The sequence below is a fragment of the Notothenia coriiceps genome, unplaced genomic scaffold (genome assembly GCF_000735185.1).
Source record: "Notothenia coriiceps isolate Sejong01 unplaced genomic scaffold, NC01 NC01_scaffold00005785, whole genome shotgun sequence".
In the NCBI taxonomy this organism is placed as follows: Eukaryota; Metazoa; Chordata; class Actinopteri; order Perciformes; family Nototheniidae; genus Notothenia; species Notothenia coriiceps.
Genome location: NW_011338486.1, coordinates 125,379 through 143,848, shown reverse-complemented (window position 1 = coordinate 143,848; position 18,470 = coordinate 125,379). Strand labels below are relative to the sequence as shown.

At 43.7% G+C, this 18,470-nt stretch overlaps 1 protein-coding gene across 5 annotated transcripts in view; it reads right to left on the bottom strand.

The window, feature by feature from the left end:
• Positions 1-6: 6 nt before the first annotated feature.
• The window catches only part of LOC104943156 (kinesin-like protein KIF13B), a 46,547-nt gene continuing 28,083 nt past the window's right edge, over positions 7-18,470 (bottom strand). For 2 of the 5 annotated variants that reach the window (XM_010768485.1, XM_010768484.1), the window contains exons 10-39: positions 15,739-15,851; positions 15,234-15,345; positions 14,893-15,105; positions 13,354-13,464; positions 13,079-13,213; positions 12,434-12,564; positions 12,234-12,320; positions 11,787-11,977; positions 11,428-11,707; positions 10,748-10,910; positions 10,499-10,654; positions 10,198-10,347; positions 9,652-9,777; positions 9,176-9,349; positions 8,883-9,040; positions 8,651-8,783; positions 8,372-8,527; positions 8,183-8,282; positions 7,517-7,643; positions 7,321-7,376; positions 6,900-7,024; positions 5,342-5,617; positions 5,101-5,253; positions 4,801-4,878; positions 4,658-4,705; positions 4,298-4,454; positions 2,993-3,123; positions 2,335-2,394; positions 1,087-1,696; positions 7-555 (exon numbers count right to left, since the gene is read on the bottom strand). In XM_010768485.1, the coding sequence (XP_010766787.1) occupies positions 350-555; positions 1,087-1,696; positions 2,335-2,394; positions 2,993-3,123; positions 4,298-4,454; positions 4,658-4,705; positions 4,801-4,878; positions 5,101-5,253; positions 5,342-5,617; positions 6,900-7,024; positions 7,321-7,376; positions 7,517-7,643; positions 8,183-8,282; positions 8,372-8,527; positions 8,651-8,783; positions 8,883-9,040; positions 9,176-9,349; positions 9,652-9,777; positions 10,198-10,347; positions 10,499-10,654; positions 10,748-10,910; positions 11,428-11,707; positions 11,787-11,977; positions 12,234-12,320; positions 12,434-12,564; positions 13,079-13,213; positions 13,354-13,464; positions 14,893-15,105; positions 15,234-15,345; positions 15,739-15,851 (4,716 nt within the window). In that variant the 3' untranslated portion in view covers positions 7-349. Of the gene's footprint in view, positions 556-1,086; positions 1,697-2,334; positions 2,395-2,992; positions 3,124-4,101; positions 4,136-4,297; positions 4,455-4,657; positions 4,706-4,800; positions 4,879-5,100; positions 5,254-5,341; positions 5,618-6,899; positions 7,025-7,320; positions 7,377-7,516; positions 7,644-8,182; positions 8,283-8,371; positions 8,528-8,650; positions 8,784-8,882; positions 9,041-9,175; positions 9,350-9,651; positions 9,778-10,197; positions 10,348-10,498; positions 10,655-10,747; positions 10,911-11,427; positions 11,708-11,786; positions 11,978-12,233; positions 12,321-12,433; positions 12,565-13,078; positions 13,214-13,353; positions 13,465-14,892; positions 15,106-15,233; positions 15,346-15,738; positions 15,852-18,470 lie in introns of those variants that run through there. The other 3 variants (XM_010768486.1, XM_010768487.1, XM_010768488.1) reach the window with 3 other exon arrangements.

The window sequence follows — 18,470 nt, the reverse complement described above, 5'->3', positions numbered from 1 at the left end:
CCCCCCGCAGAGCTCCGACACTCCAAATTAGGACAAAGTCTGCACTGAACTCCATTCACTCACTTCAGCTGTCTTCCCATTGACCGCTGTTCGTTGAGAATTATCTTCTCATAAGGTAAATAGTCCTTCCACGGACTTCTATATTCTCTGCATAGTCTTTCGTCCACTTACTTGCACTCGTTCTGAAAGGTCTCACCATTGTCTTTATTCTAGTTCCACCCATTACCTGTGAATGGATGTAGTTTCAATCTAAAGGAGGGTAGGCAGTATGTTACTGTGAGCCTGTTGCATAGCTGGGAGAAGAGGAGGAAGAGGAGGGCTGTGGGGGGTTCATCCCACCCTCCCTGTCTCAACTGCTCCAGGACTTGCGGTTCTCCCCCCGCCGCGCAACAATGGCTTCTCCTCGTAAGACGGGGACGTGGGGGGTGGCGGGGAAGTCTCCCGTGCGCCGGCTGGTCCGGTCGCGGCAGGACAGGCGGTCCGGGCGGACCAACACCCCGTACCCCGGTTTACACAGGAAGTACCGATGACCTCCCACTGACCCGTCATTTTTACCTGTAGGGAAGAAGCAACGGTCAGCACAGGAAATCATTTAGCATTAAGCTGTAGTCAGCTCCACCAACCAAAGCACAGAGGAGCCAATCAAGTCTCAGCTAGCCTCACCATTAACAGAGAAGTTTTGACTATTACAAAACCACAGTGTAGAATTGTATACAGTCTTTTTATTTTTCCTTATTATGAAGTTTTTTTAAATGATGTGATCACCCTAGAAATATATATTTGTTCTTATTGAGGTTGTATAAATGTAATTTATGGTGCCGTTTGAATGTGCCGTTAGTACAACTGTAATTATCTTTGTGTTGGACAAACTGTTGGCGAAGGCTAGATGGATTAGAGAAGAATATTTTATAATTGAACAAAACACATTGTGAATTTTACAATACATTTTTCAATAAATAAACACAGAAAGCTGCAAAGCATTAAAAAGTTGATTAAGTCAACATTATTAATTAAGCTTTAATACTCGAGTCATTTTTCATGTATTTGCGTCATTTGGGTGAATGTACCCTTTAATAGTGTACCTACCTACAGGGGTGTCCAGCTCCACCCCCACCCACACTCCATCAGCAAACTGCGTCACTCCCACGTAGCGTACTGTCCCGGCCTTATTGCTTCCTACTGTAACAAACGCTCCCTCTGACAGCCAATCAGGAAGTACGTCATTATTGCTACGCTCTTCATCGTCCACAAAGATCTCCAGCCTCTCAAAGCCTTCCCCCCCTCCTCCTCCTCCTCCTCCTCCTCCTCCTCCTGAGTTGACCAGCTTGTGTTCGGAGACAGAGTTTTCTGAGGAGACGTTGTTGTGATTGGCTGAGCTGTGGGAAGTGGGTGGAGCGACGACAGCCATCTTGGCGCCACACTGAGAAGGAGAGGTTACAACATCGTTCCTGTCAGCACCCTGCGTCTGGGGGTTTGTGGGTAACGTAGTGTCAGCAGCCAGGAGGGAGGAGGACGAGGAGGAGGGCTGGAGGACGTCAGACAGGGTAACCGTAGAAACACTACTGGAGAAGTAGCCGCTCGACGACTGGCTGAGGGGGCTGAGGGGGGTGATGTCATGCGGGTCATGCACAGGAAGAGGAGGGACTTCTGGGAACTCTGCCCGTCGGTCTTTGGTTGCGGGTCGCAGAATAGCAGGCTACAGGAAACCAACGGTTGCCACAGGAACAGGGGGACAGACGAGAGCATGCAAGGCAAAACAACAAAACAATAATCAGTAAAATAATAAACGACTGAAAATGGTGCTACTGATGCTACTTGTGTTATCTCCGTTGATGTTTTTTTTTAATAAAATCAGATTAAAATGGACTGAGTTAAAAGCTCAGACGGTTGACTCATCAAGGTCACTTGACAAAATCAATCTAAACTGTCTGACCTAATGAATACTAGTAGAAACTGGGCGAGCAGAAGAAGACGTGGGTTTTTACGAGGAAATGGCCTAACAAAAAACAGTCATTGGATTAATTCTTTAAGGGTCAAATCTATTGTTTCTGAAGCTTAGCAAACACTATGGACAACATTTAACAATGATCTGAGCCTCGGCTGCCTGACCATCTCCCGTCAGTCCCCAAACAATTGTGTTGAGAACAAATAAATAACAGTAGGCACTTTCATTTAAAACGGGGTCTACATTGTGCAGCTGGAATATGACAGGGTTGTATGATTGAAGAAAACTGCAGCGGATATCCACGGACAAAGATCAGATTACAAATGCACTTCAAATGTTAAATAAACAACAAACAACAGAGGGGAAAGCAGACCGGGGCATTATCTCACCGTCTCAGCCTTGAGTCGATTTTCGTCCCCTCCTGATGTCACGATGCGAGGGACATGCTGCTGAGTAACAACACACGAGGTCATTGTTAGGGGTTAATTCTGTCTTACTCCTAAGATATTTAACCTTTTCGCCTGTTGACGTTTATAACCAACCCTGACTCGTTATCTCCTTTAAAGAATGTGCTGCTGCACTCATTCTCAGTTTTATGACCGGGCAACTCTCGTTCACAGAGCCTAAGAGTCGGAGTGATTCAGTGTCTCCAGATGTTGGGGATATCTCCAGTGTTCCCAACTGTTGATTAACTCTGTAAACTAGTTAAAAGGTCTATCGAGAGAGAGGCTGGGCAGAATTGATGTGGCAACGCACCCGTGCAGTCAGAACCTCTGGCTGCTGTGGCTTGTGATGTGAATTCTCCGGCCGATACTTGTAATAAACTACCAGTGTTTGACATCAAAGCTCCAACTCTCCTAGTGTCTCTCTGAGTCCTGACTCTCCATTGCTGCAGAAGTTTCCCTTACAGTCATGACAGGAACACTTGTATGCAACCTGTATTTCATATTGATTTCTCCAGCAAGGCTAAATGAATGGCACCCTGGTTCCACCTCTCAAACAGCTACATAAGTCCTGGGGGAGCTCTACTTCAGCGTCTCTGCTCACCTGCTGGCTGTGTGGCGAGGGTCTCAGATCCTTCTTTTCGTCCCGCGCTGGAAACAGAGACTTGAGCAGTTTGGGCATCTGAGGAACCAGCGCCTTAACTGAAAGATAAGAGGCAGCAAGTCCTGAAAGACCTGGGGGAGGGGGGTGAGGAGGTGAGAGAGGAGGAGAGGATAGGAGAGGAAGGAAGCGAGGAGCAGGAGGTAGAGGAGGTGTGAAAGATTAAGACAGAAAGTTGAAAGCGAGTCCAGGAAATGGCAAAAACCCCAACAGTGACAGACTGACAGGAGAAGACATCAGCCGGCCGTAAAACACGCAGACGGTTGATTGAGCCATCGAAACAAGATTACAAACATCCTAATCACTGGACTATGGAACAGAAATTACTAAAAGAAAATATATTAATTCTGTTCATTTTCAGAACGGAACTAACCTAAAGCACAGATTTCACGTGATTTCTGACACTGACATGAAATCACTATGGCACAGAGAAATGTTCAGATTGATTATGCTGAAATGCTTTGTTAATGAATTTGAGAGAGAAGAATGCGTTAGACAAAGAATGTTACAGCAATGGATGTAAGCAACACTAAAAGGAGCAGGTAGGAACTAGAGACATTACGCATCACTGCCGCTGGTAAACAAAGGGAACAGAGCGGGGACGTAGTTTGTTAGGTAACCAGTGACACATTAGGTTGTGTAGGGAATTTTGCTTTTTGTCTGTTTAAATGCAAATATTGAAAACCAGTAAATAATGTATTCTATCATATCAGGCTTTCAATCTAGAGCCCTGGATTCCAAATTGTACCAATTACTTTTTTCAAATGGAAATGTGGCTCAATGTGGTTCCAAGTTTCCTGTTTTACTGCACAGAAATGCATCAAAATCTCTGGTTGCTAATTATTAAAATATCCTGGACGTAGAAAAAAAAAACGTAGTATTTGTTATACAGAAAATAATTTATTGTGAACACAAGTGGCAATTTTTTAAATAAACTGGAATTAAAATAGTTACAATTCTGAAAATGAATAAACATTAAAGTTGGTTAAAAGACTAGGGAAAGTGGAGGATAATCTAAATATATTTATATATAATAATAACAATATTTTATGGCAGATTTTTACATATTCCTCTTCGACATCAGAGCTAAGTCATTTAGATATGAGTTTATAGTAGAAATGATGAACCCAGAGAGAAGAATGAAAGGTGGGAGAATAGAAGTTAGCAATATGGAGGAAAAGAGATGAGGAATGTATGGTAGAGAAAAGAAGAAAGGAGCAGTGGTGGGGGTAAAGAGAGGGGGTTTACCTTGCTCCGGCTCCTGGTTCTGTGGGGGTGTCATACCGAAGGGAGACTGGGATGAAGAAGGAGAGGTGGAGTAGGTGGAGGGGGAGGAGGCGGGCCGTGGGAGGGTGCGGTGAAACTGAGAAGGCATGAAGATATCCTGCTGACTCTCCCATCGACCCTGAGGAACAGATGATGGGACATTGGTTTGATAAACACAAAAACATGTCAATGGTAAATAGGAACAGATATATTAGGTGGGAGGTGTTGTTCGGTATTTAGTCACTTAAGACTGACAATTACCACTGGATCCTCAATTAATCATAAAATATTTGAACACATTACTTTAAGAACAGCCAACAAGAACCAGCACAGGTATGTTACCTTATCTTCCAGGCAAGATGTGGACAGGTCTTGTCTACTTCCGGACAGCTGAGGACGGATGGACAGAGAGATGATTCATATTATATTGTTCTATATTGGATTATCATTGAGTGCAGTATAATGTCATTGTGTGTGTGTTTTACCCTGTGGACAGAAGGAGAACTGATGCTCCGTCTGTTGCCTTTTCCTCTGCTAGTCAGTTGCTCCTTCACTGCCACCTCCTATAAAGCAACCGAACATTTTCAACATATTAGAAAGCACTCAATCGGGGGGGGGTACAATCAGGAAAAACAAACACAAATCACAACTTTGATACATTTTATATCCTGCGTCTTATTGAGCTTCTATGTGTGTTAAAACCAACTGCACACCTTCCTGTCATTCAAAAGATCTAAATTCTATCTGTTTTAGACTTTTTATATTTTCCCAGCGTCTCCACCCACCTGTCTGAGTCTGTCCAGAGTCAGGATGTTCTCCAGGCTGAGGACACTGCGGAGGTATTTCTCAATAGCAGCTTCTTCATCCGGTGACTGGTTGCTGTGTGCGCTTGCAGCGAGGTTGGCCAGCATCTCCCTGTCTTCTGAACCAGGGGCGTCCTGATGGGACGAAAAAAAGATTGTGTTTAATAATTCACCATGTTGCTGAGCAAAGCATGAAATTAGTATTTGTTTCCCCTGGCCTTACCCCGGGGATGTTGGAGACCACCTCGAAGGTGACCCCGCAGCCAGGTATGGTGCTGCGCGTGGACATCCTTCTCAGGAAGTTGTGTGCAAAGCCCTGGCGGCCCGGGTTCACGTTGACGCAGATCCTCTTCCTCAGGACCAGCTGCATGTCGGCAGGGTGGCTGAGCTGGACCACCACCCGGATGGTCAGGTAGACCCGCTGCTCCGGCCACGCCCCCCCACGACTGAGCTGCGGACACTCGTGGACCGTAGAGTCCCATGATGCCTCTGCTTTCACCTGCAGGGTCGACAAACGTCATTGGTTAAAGGGAAACAAATCTTTATTGTCCTTTTCTTTAGGTACTCTACAATTATGCAATGCTTTAGTTACATTTAACCAAACAAATAAATAAACACTGTAAAGAAGTCAAAGCCAGAGTTTCCGTTAGAATTTTTTTTTGCCAGTCAACATGTCCGTTAAAGTTTAAATCTTCCGGACAAAATGAGAAAAGTGCCAGTCAAAGGTCTTCTTTGTTATTTATTGAGCTTTAAAACAAATTCATAACGACTCTATATTAAACAAACTAATTATAGTAGATTAACCACATTATTCTAAAGTGTACAGTAACTTTGGATAATAACACAGGAATAATAAATAATAATAATAATCTTTCCCTCTCTCCTGACAGCCCGTCAGTATCGTCTCCTGCAGCTCACTGATCCAGTAATGAGTGAACCGACAGTGAAGAATAAATATATTTATAACTAGTTTAGCTTGTTCCAGAGGTCGATAAACTAGCTAAGTGTGTTAGGTCTAACTCTTAGTGTATTTTGCTCCGCTCAAAGGTCCGTCACAGCGGGCGGAGCTGTGATCATGCAGAGCTGCGTGTCTCCGTCAGCATTAGCTGATCTGCTCTCTGATCTCTCTCTCGCGTCCGGTTATACTTCACTCGCGTTTATGTCCAAATCGATCAGNATCCAGTAATGAGTGAACCGACAGTGAAGAATAAATATATGTATAACTAGTTTAGCTTGTTCCAGAGGTAGATAAAATAGCTAAGTGCAGGGGTAGACATTAAGGGTGAAATGCCACTGGCCCTCCGGCCCGGTGGAATTGTATTGTCACTGGCCCCACCATTGTAACCACTTTGCTTGGCAACGGGGTGTGGCGGGCAAAAGTATAGCGCAGCATTATGGCAAGCATAAGCATTTGTTTACATGAGGGTCCAAAAATGCCCCTTCAGGAGGATACAACTCTTCTCCCCAATTAAACTTCAAGACATCTAGAAAGGCAAGTGACTGTGCAGTAGAGTATATGACTCTTCTTGTCTGTCCACATAAGTGAGCTGCAACTGATGCGCTAAGGGGAAATTATTTTGACCGGACATTTTGACCGGAGTGATTTAGATTTGCCGGTCTTCAGCATATTTTACCGGTCATAGTCCGGTAATTACCGGCTAACAGAAACTCTGGTCACAACAATTAAAAAAGAAGGCGCGAGTTATATGAAATTGACAGAGATATTGATATAAATATACAGAATTTCAAAAATGGACTTCCTCATGCGGGTCATTCCTCACCTCTCCGTCGTAGTGTTTGACAATCTGTAGGTCAAAGAAGTCGTCCTCATCTTCTCCATTCAGAGTGGCGTCCCAGCCCCCAGCCTCAGTAACCTCAAACTGGTCCTGAGAGCTGAGGTCATCAGCTGGGAAATCAATAACAAACTTTATAAATCAGCTAGCCAGATGAAGAACACATTAAACGGGCTATGAATTAAGCGGTGACATACCATGTGTTATTTAGAGATGACCTAGCATATTTTATTTAGCAGTCACGTAGCATATGATGTCAAGAGGTGACTTAGCATATTTGATATGTGACTAAGCAATTTAGTGTTGACTTGGCATATGTATTTAGAGATGACTTGGCATACGTTATCAAGCGAGCATTAGCATATGTTATTTAGCAGTGATTTAGCGTAGGCTATTAGAGGAGACTTACATTTCAGGTTCAGGAAGAGGACAGGAATATGAGTCTCCATTCCCGGCAGAGGAACCCTATAAGAAAAAACATGGCAGACACTATATTAAACAAATATACTAGCCTTATTGAAATGATGTTGAGGCAATCACAAGGTAATATTATATTAAATATATGAAATGATAGAAGCGCACACTCAACGTGCCATGTGTCATACCATTCAGCAGGAGCTCCAGGAATGCCGCTGCCAGGGAAGGGCACCATGACAGCGTTTCTCTCCTCGGTCAGAGTCAAGCGCCACTCCAGCAGCTGGGCCTCCCTCTCCATGTCATCTTCTGTCTTTTCTGAACACACAACATGCCTCAAACATTTAACCCTTGCTACAGAAGATGCCTACAAGCTAGAGACCATAACTTTCCTGAGAAAGGGGAGTGTTACAGATTGTTAAATGTGAATGTTGTGACTTTATTTTGATGGAACCGTTTTTTAAGGGTTGCTTATAAGTTAGTAATCCATATTAAACGTTTTCTGTGGGAAATGTTTAGTGTAAAGAAGACTTTACATTTGACTTTGCAAAAGATGTTGCATTAATAAAGGGCTTCACAACCCGTAAGGGGAACAAGAAAAGCTACATTTTGAGACTCAAAATAGAAGTTGCTAGTTTCATAAGCTTAAGTGTATATTTCTACATTTCAGATCATTAGTCCAAAGCCTCATCTTGTCATTTTGAAAGTATTAAACTAAGCAACAACTATGGTTACCACTCTTTCTTTAACATCAAATGTTACAGTGATGGAGGGTTATATGCTCTCCTGAACCATGAACAACAGTGTTAGCATGTTTTATGTATGTTGTTATACTCATGTGTGGGGGGTACTCATACCTGCTTGGCTGACTAAGCTCTGCAGGTGCTGGTCGAGGTATTCCTGCCTCTTGGTGAGAGCGGCCAACCACTGCCGTCGCAAGCGTTCCAGGTCTGTCTCCTAAACAACAAACCAGTCAGTTCATTATCTTCCGCCTCAGTTCACCTATTGTCAAAGACTGTAAACAGAGCTGTGCTAAACTGATCTACCTGATAACTGTCCATCTCATCCACTTCCTGGTTAGCTGTGGTGTTTCTAATCTCCACACATCCAACTGACACTGCAAGCAGGATTTCTGCTATCAGCGGCATGGTGCCCGAGTCCTGAACTGAACGCACGTCCACCTGGATTCGCCTCGACTGACCCTGGAGGACACAGAAGTTTAGAAAAATATTTAGATGTTGCCTTCTGTTGGTTGGTTATTTTTGCTAGTTCCACATGCTGTGAGCAGGTTGGCTGTGGTTGTGTGTGTCGGGGCTTTTCCCTACCTGACGAAGCTGGAAGATTCCCCCGGTCTGAACATCTCTAGCAGGAACAACTTCCACTGGGACAAATTCTCCATTCTCGTTTATCTCCAGGATTTGAATCCACAGCTCGAGGCGACGCGTTACCTCGCTCCACCTACAAAAATGATTATGGTTAGCACAGCAAGACAACAATTATTTTTTTGTTTGGGTAATGGAAAAAAAGAGAAATACAAAGAGGACTGCGTGTGTCTACCTGTCTCGTAGTGTGCGTGTCTTGGCCTGGATGATGCTGAGGTCCCACAGGGCGGGGTTTCTTCCTGCGTCGGCCTGTCTGTGTCCGTATACCTCAATGGCGACCGCTCCTTCAGTCAGGTATTCGATGAAATCTTCCGATACTGACACTGCCACCTCCTACGGAACAAAGAAAGATCAGTATGATACCACTAGCTCAGCCTCACCAATTGTTATATACACATTTGCTTTCCAACTTTCTACGTGTCAGTTTCAACAATGATTGCCCGACACCTCTTCCCTCCCTGGCTTTACCTTGCAGCTGTCAAACACCACCATGCAGTGTGGGTCTTTTGAGCTGGGCGACGAAGACGATGGGTCTACTTCAGGAGCCACGATGATGGGCTCAGGCTGATCCCAGAAGGAATACTGACAGAAGACGAAGTTGGACAGGTACTGGGGAAGACCAGTGGCCTGCAGAATCTTAAGCTGTGGAGGACAAACAGGACAAGTGATTTAAATACAAACTTCAAACTCATTTTAGGGTTGAAACAACTCCTCTCTAAAACTTTTTAGCAAAAGCTGAACCTTCAAAACCTTCAAAACCTTCATGATACAGATTGTATTGCAAGATTGTTCACTACTGTAGGTGTATCTAAACCTAGACCTCTAGAACCCACTCATTATAAAACTCACTATAAAACAAAGGTCCTGGAATGATGTTGAACTGCTAACAGAGCCAGGCAGGAAGAACGATAATGCAAAACTCTCCGATGATCTGTCTTTCTTACCATGCAGACCAGTTTGCGATCTGGGACTTCAGCATCTTGGTTGTTGTCGGTTTCATCGCCTCCAGCCATGTTGTCCTCTAAACCCCCTCCGACCCTCACCACCTCCACATGAAGACGCCCTGCAACCTGACCACAGGAGAGGGGAATATATTAAAAGAACATTTTAACCCAACCATACCTAGAACATGGATCTATGGATGTCTCATCCACCACTGGGAGTTTTATTGTGAACATTCAGCTTGGACAATTCTTTTAAATCTTTTCTTACATGCTTTTATAGCAATCTAGCAAAATGGTCAATATTCTTTGACATTTGACACTGGTATGTACTGTATGAATGTGCAGGATTTAAAAGACATACTGAGTATGTCAGAGAAAGATGTAAAAGTATTAATAGAAGCATCACATTACACCAAGTCTAGAGACGTTTTGTCCCAAGCTCAGATTTTCCATCCATTAATGGCACTACTTCATGACAAACGATGGCGTTACAGGATAAGGGATGTAAGAATGAACATGATAACCAACACGTTTCTGGATGCCTACCTCCCCCTTCTGGTTAATGATGGGAACAGCATAGTTGAGTTTCACATCGTAGAAGAGACAGGAAAGGAAGACGTTTGCGACGCCAATCAGACTGTGGTTTTCCTGCTCGTCAAAGAATGGGTCTGCCCGACGGAAATATGAGCGCATCACCTTGAATAAAAGAAGAACATTGATTTAAAACACAGGAGAACTTTGTTTAGTTTGCATATTTTAAGCAGCATAGTGCATCGTTGATGATTCCATAGCTGTCCTGGCAGCGTTATTGTAAGACTTTCCGAGAATACGTCTCAAGTCAACTCACAGGGTTGTCCTGGTCATGGAGCTGGTAGTCCTGCCACTCCTGGTACAGCTCTCTCATGTCCACCAGACGGTTCTCCATCTTCTCTAGACTCCAGATCTGCTTCCCTCGACACCGGCGTCGAACTTGAATTGCTGGTTCACTGAGCACAGCGTCTCTCTATACACACACAGACATGGGTATCATTGAGGATTTTCTGTGCAGAAGAATTGTATCTTTGCACGAGTGACTAGCTGCTTGTGTGTGTGAGACCTTGCGGTTTGCGTTGAGGTTGTCTGATGGGATCTGCAGAGTGACTCTGTACTCTGTGTGTCGCTCCAGCTCATCAGAGATGAAACAAGCTTCTTGAACCAGGAGGTTGGCTCTCACGATCTGCTCCCTCAACCGCCGCAGACTCCTAACCAACACCGCCTCCCTGAAGGGGGGAGGGAGAAGGGTGGACAGAGGTGAGGAGGAGGGAATACAAGGAGCAAGTGTTTAGTTTGCATTCATATCTTAGCAGAAACACAAACAGGGATGTATTGCTCTCAATCTGTGCTTAGCTTTAGTGGATCAGAAGCTTGGGTATCAAATTCATTTGCAAATGCTCAGGTTCAAAATGTTTTTGTGATTTCAGTGTTTGAGACACAATAAAAGGCAACATGTGGCCTGCAACAGACACGGTAAGGCTTAGCCTGGATAATGGCCTTAAATGCCTTTTGCCACTGAGGCAGTTGTTGAGAGGATTTAAGAGTCAACAGTCAATGAAGGTATCAAAAAAGTGTACAAATGTTTTTCAAGCTTTGAATGACCACAACCACGTGAAATCATCGAGTCATAAGTCAGTACAAAAAAGGCAGCTGGGACATTAACATGCAACATAAGAGGCTTACGCCTGGTGGAGATAAAGTCTTTTATTTGGAGTGTAAATATATTTGTGGTCTCACTCTGACCTGTCCTCATTCCACTGCCTCAGTCTGCTCTGAGCGCTGGTTGAGTGACTCATCCCTCCCATGCTCAGTCTCTCCAGGCTGCGGTAGTGGGACTGCTGTCCTGGGACCTGCTGTCCAGACGGCGGTCCTCCAGAGGAGCCGGACGACAGACGGTCCGGGTTCAGCTTCTTGCGGAGCTGCTGGAGCTCCTGCTCGTACATCTGTCTCTGCCGCTCCAGAGCAGATTGCTTCTCCTCTTCATGCTGCCTCTCCAGAGATTGGAGGACTGCTTGCATTGGATCTGAGGGAACAAAAAAAAAGTCAGAAAACATGACAGGGACTTAACTAACGAATACTCAATGCAGACTAATATTATTTACCGTTATTGCCCAGGGCTTTCATCATGACCTCTGTCTGAGCGAACTCGTAGGAGAAGCTGACCTCACTGGACACTTCGCTGCCTGTGTCACCATCTGCATCCAGCTGCTCACTGCTGCCACTGTTCTTCATCAGGCCCCCCTCGCCCTCCTCATCCTCAGCTCCCCGAGCACTCCGCTTAGGCAGATTGATCCTGGAGGGAGGATGTCCAGTTAATTAACAATGAGCTGGTTGATTTGCTATATCTTAATTGTCACTGATATTAGGTCATATATGCTATAATCATTGGATGTTAATCAGTACAAATCTGTATGTGTTTATAGCAGTTGCAAACTTTATAAAATGACATTATATGTTGAAATACTGAGATGATTTTATCAAATGAATAGCAATAGAATAATTAAAAAGATAAATAAACACATGCAAATATTTTGAGGGTATACAATTACCTGAAGAAGTGGTTGTTTCCCCAGAAGATTCGGTCGCCATGGTGAAGCTGCAGAGCACTGGTAACTGGAGAACCGTTTACACACGTCCTATAACAAAGTGAAGACAGCATGACATTGGGATTTACTGTTAGAAAACTGGTTTAACTATTTCTTGACATATTAGGAACTCTTAACCACTGTCAGTGCAGTGCATCCCTTACCTAGCGTTGCGGTACGGGCTGAGGATGACCGCAGCATCAACATTAATGTTGATGACACAGTGCTCTGCCTGGATACCCATGCCGCACAGCTGGATGTCCTGAGAGTCTGCCGAGCCCACCTTCGTGTGTTCCTAAGACAGGACATTCAAGATATCGTAAAGCATTTTTAGCATATATGGTGGGACAATTGAATACATGTTATGTATTCTGGAGTGAGGCCAACACACAATTTAATAAAGCGCATCAATTCTTGCTAGAAATGAATTTACAGAATCCCTTGTATTGACTTAATCTATTTTGTTCACCAAACGCCGTCTTGTTCACGTTTTCTTGGAAACATTTTGTGCTTTTAAATTTGGTAAATGGGTATAATTCTTTGCTTCCCAACACACACATCACTGTTTTCCAAAAGCGCCCACTGTTGTTCAGATAGCTGACTCCTGATCAGCCAGTAAGCTATGACAACTCCAAGTCCAAATAATGGTCATGTGTGAAGACTTAAGTAATGTTTCAACCGGCAGATGGATTACATGATAGTGAGATTGAACTCCGTCTTTGTGATAATACTCAGTGTAAATATTTGGAATAAGTTGCAAAGCATACTAAATTATGGTCTGGAGAGTGTATGTATGCATGTGTGTGTACCTTTAGATAGTACACCAGCAGTTCATTGAGGGCAGGATCTGCGTTAAGGTTGACAAGGTAACTCTTATCATCTCCAACTTTAATCCCTGATGACTGGAGAGAAATACCCAGACTCTCCAGCTGCTTCTGACGCTCCTACAGACACAGAAACAAATATGATATACTATTCACACAATATCTAAAACTCTTGCCCGGGGCAGTTTTAGAAAATCAATACAAATCAAAGTTAACCGTTTGGTTTCATAATCATAACTTTCCCAGCTCTTGTGTCTTACCTGTGCAATCTCCTCAGTTTTTCTCAGCTTCTGCTCCCAGGTGTAGGTCATCTCTTGAATCAACTTTTCAGACTCTTCCAGACGGTCTTTCAGCTCTGGGGCCTTCAAAGACTGGAGAATGAAACAACAGATCAGAGTAAGTAAAGGCCAGGGGTAGCCAACACGGTGCCAGTGGGCACTTAGTCGCCCGCAGGGGCAACGTGGGTCGCCCGTGGGGCATGTTCTAAATATAGCTCGCCAAGCAAATCCAAAATGTATAAAATACACAAAACAAAAAAGGAAATGTAGTTAAAAGAATCTACCCTATACATTAACGAAACCTCAATCATAGCGAACTCTATCTACTAACTACAACTCTATATCTATCTAACACCCCTCCTCCCCCCACCCCCACAATGAATATCGACCAATCATGTTCTTGCTTGATTTGCGGGACCAGCGTTGCAGTCGGGAAGAAAAGCAATGTGGAGCGGCAGCTCACCGCTTCATAAGGAGTGTGACCTTTCCTTCTGGCAGAATCTACACAACACATCAGCCCCATTGAACAGCCTAGTCGTGCCAGCCTATACCACACATGAGGGGCAGAGCTTTACTCTGTGTGTTGCAACTTGCATATTATTTATTACACTTGACGCACACACACGCATGGCATAATTTGCACTGGGGACAGGGGGGGAAATGTCCCCCTACTTTTCGAAATCCCGTTTGTGTCCCCCCACTTTACAAATATGTTTATTATTATTTTTTAACGCAAGCCGTCATCGCCACGGAGGAGCACACAGCCTCTGTGAGCGAGCGAGACAGAGAGAGAGAGAGAGAGAGAGAGAGAGAGAGAGAGAGAGAGAGAGAGAGAGAGAGAGAGAGAGAGAGACAGAGAGCACACCTTTATCTATTTAGTATAGATAAAGTAAGAAATCATTCCAATGTGTACTATAGGACAATAAAAAAACAAAAAACAGTTTAAAAGGAGAGTGATTAGTAAAATATGCATAAATAAAAAGAAAGAATGCTAACTAGGTAACATAAGATAAGAATAAACAAGTTTAAATGATTTGTTGTTGGTTGTGATAATATTCTAAAGATGTTTGGATTATTGAAAAGTATACAGCTCCCTTTCATATGAGTGTTGAGAGCTGTATCCATCAATTCATGTTGTGCTCAAAGTGCAGCAGATTGATTCATTTTACTTCAACATTTAAAAAAAAATTTTTTCCGGGGGTTGTATGCCCCCGGACCCCCCTAGAGGATGTGAGGTCCACCCCCCAAATAAAGCAGGTTAAAATAATTGAATTGCATACATTTTCTTTGAGTAAACACTGAAAACGGGTCCCACTGACCCAAACAGCACACAAAGGTTAAAGGTAAGCATATAATAATGTTAAAATGTGCTAAATACATACACTGCAAAAAACTTCAAAGTAGTAAAAGTAGCCCCCGACTTGTTTTATTTTTTGAAAGTAGCTCTCATCCCAAAAAAGGTTGGTGACCCCTGACAGATATTTGTTTAAGTTGATTTTGAAAGTTTTGAGGATATCCCACCTCTGCCTGAGTCAGTTGCACTCGTAGTTTATCTACTTCCTCCCGGAGTTCCCTGGTGATGCGAGCATTGGGGTCTTCATTGACAACAGCGTGGTTAACAATGCTCTTTGCTCTGTCTGCATAGCGCAGCGTGGAGAGCGTCTCATCGTAGTTGTCTGCTGCTGGACTCACAGTTGCAACCATGGCTGTGCGACTGTTGCCACCCAGACAGTCCTGGAGAGAGGTGACCATGAAAGGAAAAAAAAGGGACAAAAAAAAGTTGAAAGAAAATTCACTCTATAGTCAAACAAAGGAAATATATTTTTCTAATTTTCTGGTGAACACGTTTATTGTGACTGTACCTTCAGGAGCCATGTCAGAACAGAATCTCTGTAAGGAACAAACTTGTTTTTGTTCTTCGTTGTTCCCTGTTCGGCTAGCGCTGAAATCACCAGACCCAGCGTTGTCAGAGACCTGACAAACAAACAAAAACACACTACGGGTAAATGCGATGCTTTTGAGTTTTTACCGTGGTTATCACGTGGCAAGGGAAACAAAAGGTTCTCCTAATGTGCTGTCAAGTGTTTTACTATGATTTAGATATAAGGAGTATAAGGAAAGTTGCTGTAGAGAGGCACCAAATTCACAAAGGGGTAACCGAGAACCAGGAAGATATGCTTTTTTCACATTAGCCATCCAGCTATAATTTCAAATGAAAAAAATGGCACGTGGCAACACAAGAAATGTCTTGCTAAAGAAAGTAACACTGCCAAGTTGAAAACATCTTAAGACAATTTAGAGTTTAAATGACACAAATGGGTTTGTGTGTAAGTGGGTGTTGAGTGTGTCAGTGTTGCTTTCCCGTACTTGTTGATGTTGCTGCCCTCCTTGAGTCGCTCCCCGGCTGCTCCAGTCTTTGCTGCTCGCTCACTTCCAGCCAAGTCTACCAGACTCAGCCGACTAACCTTCTCCCCACTCGTCTACAGAGAAGGAAAAAAAACACAGTAGGAAAGACTGATTATTGTCTCAATCTTTACACTTTTTAGATAAACTGATAAACCAACCACTTGGGTATTCTTTATGTTTTTAATTTACAATCTAAGTGCTTGGATGGTTTTCAGACGACCAACCACTGCCTTACACTTTCATTTATAGTAAATCGGACAATCGCTGTTTTTGAATTCTTAATAGAATATTTACCCTAAAAGGCACCTCATTTCTAAACTACATCACCACCAGTTGTATGACCTGGTTCAGCACTCCCTATGTTTTCTACACTACAATAATACGCCTTGTTGGAAAAATCGGAACCATAAAATGAACCTTGCCCAGATCATTTTATTACTGGCCATTACGGGTATTATTAAGTATTATTGTACTCATTGAAATACGCCAACAAACTCCACAATGACTCTTTATGACATATGCCATTCATGTGTGTCATAAACAGATAATGGTCCCTTTGTCTGTTGGCTAAATGCATCATGAAGCCAAAGTAGGCTTGGTGGACATGTACTGTAGCTTTAACAGTACACTTGAAGCAATGCATGCGTTAATTTTCACTATTTTCTACTACAAATAGTACTTTCTCCTACTTTCTTGTAAACGACTGTCCACCAGCTTGTCAGATCCAGCGGGTGGCAGCCATTTGACACATGTACCAATTTTCTTTGTGTCGTCCAGGACAAACACATGTCTCCGGGCTGTGGTCTAGAACATTTATACAGATTTCATCATGCTGACAATCCTGGAAGCAGAATTGTACATCCTCATGAGGTCTGACAGGACTCTGATGGCTCACTAATTACAGGAGGCTCTACATCAAAGCAATCCCCACTGGGTTTCAGCTGCTCCAACTGAGCCTTACTCCAGTTTGGCTCCATGACAGCAAGAGACAAATCGAGCTCAGAAATAAACAACAAGGTGTTTGGCTTCATCAGAAGGCTCCTTTCATTGATTTGATCTTGCTAGGCTGGATACTTGTGTCAACTCTTCTCTATGCTGTCTCTGATAGTTTTGACTCTACCAACAAGGTGTGGATATCACATTGCCATTCACAGTGGGAAGGATCCACACCTAGCCAGGCGTGACAGCTCAGCCTCAGTAGCTGACAAGGCTGAACACCAGGGGCCGTATTCACAAAGGAATTTATCTTACCGCTAGGAGTGCTCCTAACTCGCACTAAAACATTTTACGTAGGAGTTTTTTCTTTTAAAAGTTATTCACGCGAGGCGCGCTGAGACCTTACTCAGATTGACTAAGGAGTAAATCACTAGAGTGACACTAAGAGGGACGGCGCCGTTGCTTATGGAATACGTCGAATCGTCGTTGCTATGAGTTTAGAAGCTGTCAGTGCGGTGGATTGGTTGTTCAGAGCAGGCGGTCTCGGGTGAAACTCATCCGCAACATCCAACAAACGAGTCCCACTAAAAACAAGGAAATAGCCTAGGCTAGAAATGGTATTCCTATCAAATAGTTATGTGACAGCTGCAGTTAGCAGAATACACGCTGATGACAGTTTGTGCAGACCACGATAATTGACGGTTTGTATATGGCACGTTAAAGAGAGAGAGCAAACAATAAAAATACGTAAATTGCATTAAATCAAGGGACAATTTAAAAAGCACCCGTGCAAACTATTATCCAATGAGCATATTTCCAGCACTTAAACCACTTTTCAATAACAGGCCCATACCGCCGTTACAGACCCCCTATCATGATGAATTGATAAACAAATCCGCGCCGTTTGAATGGGGAATGGTTACTTTCTTTTCTATGGACGACATCGTTCCCCTCATTCTTTTGGGGGAGCGCAATTATTTATGTTGGCGTTTCCCGTTCAATAGCACCGACCCGTAACACCCAGGGCATACCTGCATTGCCATGAAGGTTGGGCTTTTGGATTCCATGTTGTTTAGGTTGTTAATTGGTTTCCCAAGGGGAAACCCGGGATAACTGTTGGATGATATGTTGTGTGTGTGGTCTAGAGAGCGCGTTATGGTTTGGGGTTTTATGGCCGTACGTGGTTTGGTTGTGTGTGTTGTGTGTGTGTCTGGTGTCTGAGAGTGTGTGTGAGTGCTGACTGTGGATGGGTGCCGATATTTCTGTGCTGTGTGTATGTGTGTGTGTTTATCTGTCTTTGGGCCATTGCCAAAGGTTGCCATTTTTTTCTGCCCTGTGGTGTTTTTGGGGCTGAAATATCCGTAGTGTTTGGTGTGTGTGTGCTGTGTGCGCCGTGTGTGTGTGTAGGTGATGCCTGGTGATTTTCATTTCCTGCTGAGTTCACTTTAATCGGTTATTTCCTGTTAAGTCGAGAGTGTGTGTGTCTGTGTTTGAGAGTGTGTGTGTTTTGGATTGTTATTTGCATTCCCTGCACTAATTCCCAACAAATCGCTGCGTCTAGATAGTGTGGTGTGGTTTGTTTTTTGATACCCTTTGCACTGTGGAGTTTGAGCTGTGTTGTGTGGTGTGTGTGTCGTGTGTGTGTGTGTGGCGTGTGTTGTGAGAGAGAGAGAGGAAGAGAGTGCTTTGTGTGTCGTCTGTGGTTTGAGAGTGTTGTGTTGTGTGGTTTGTGTGTGTTGGTGGTGTGTGTGTGTGTT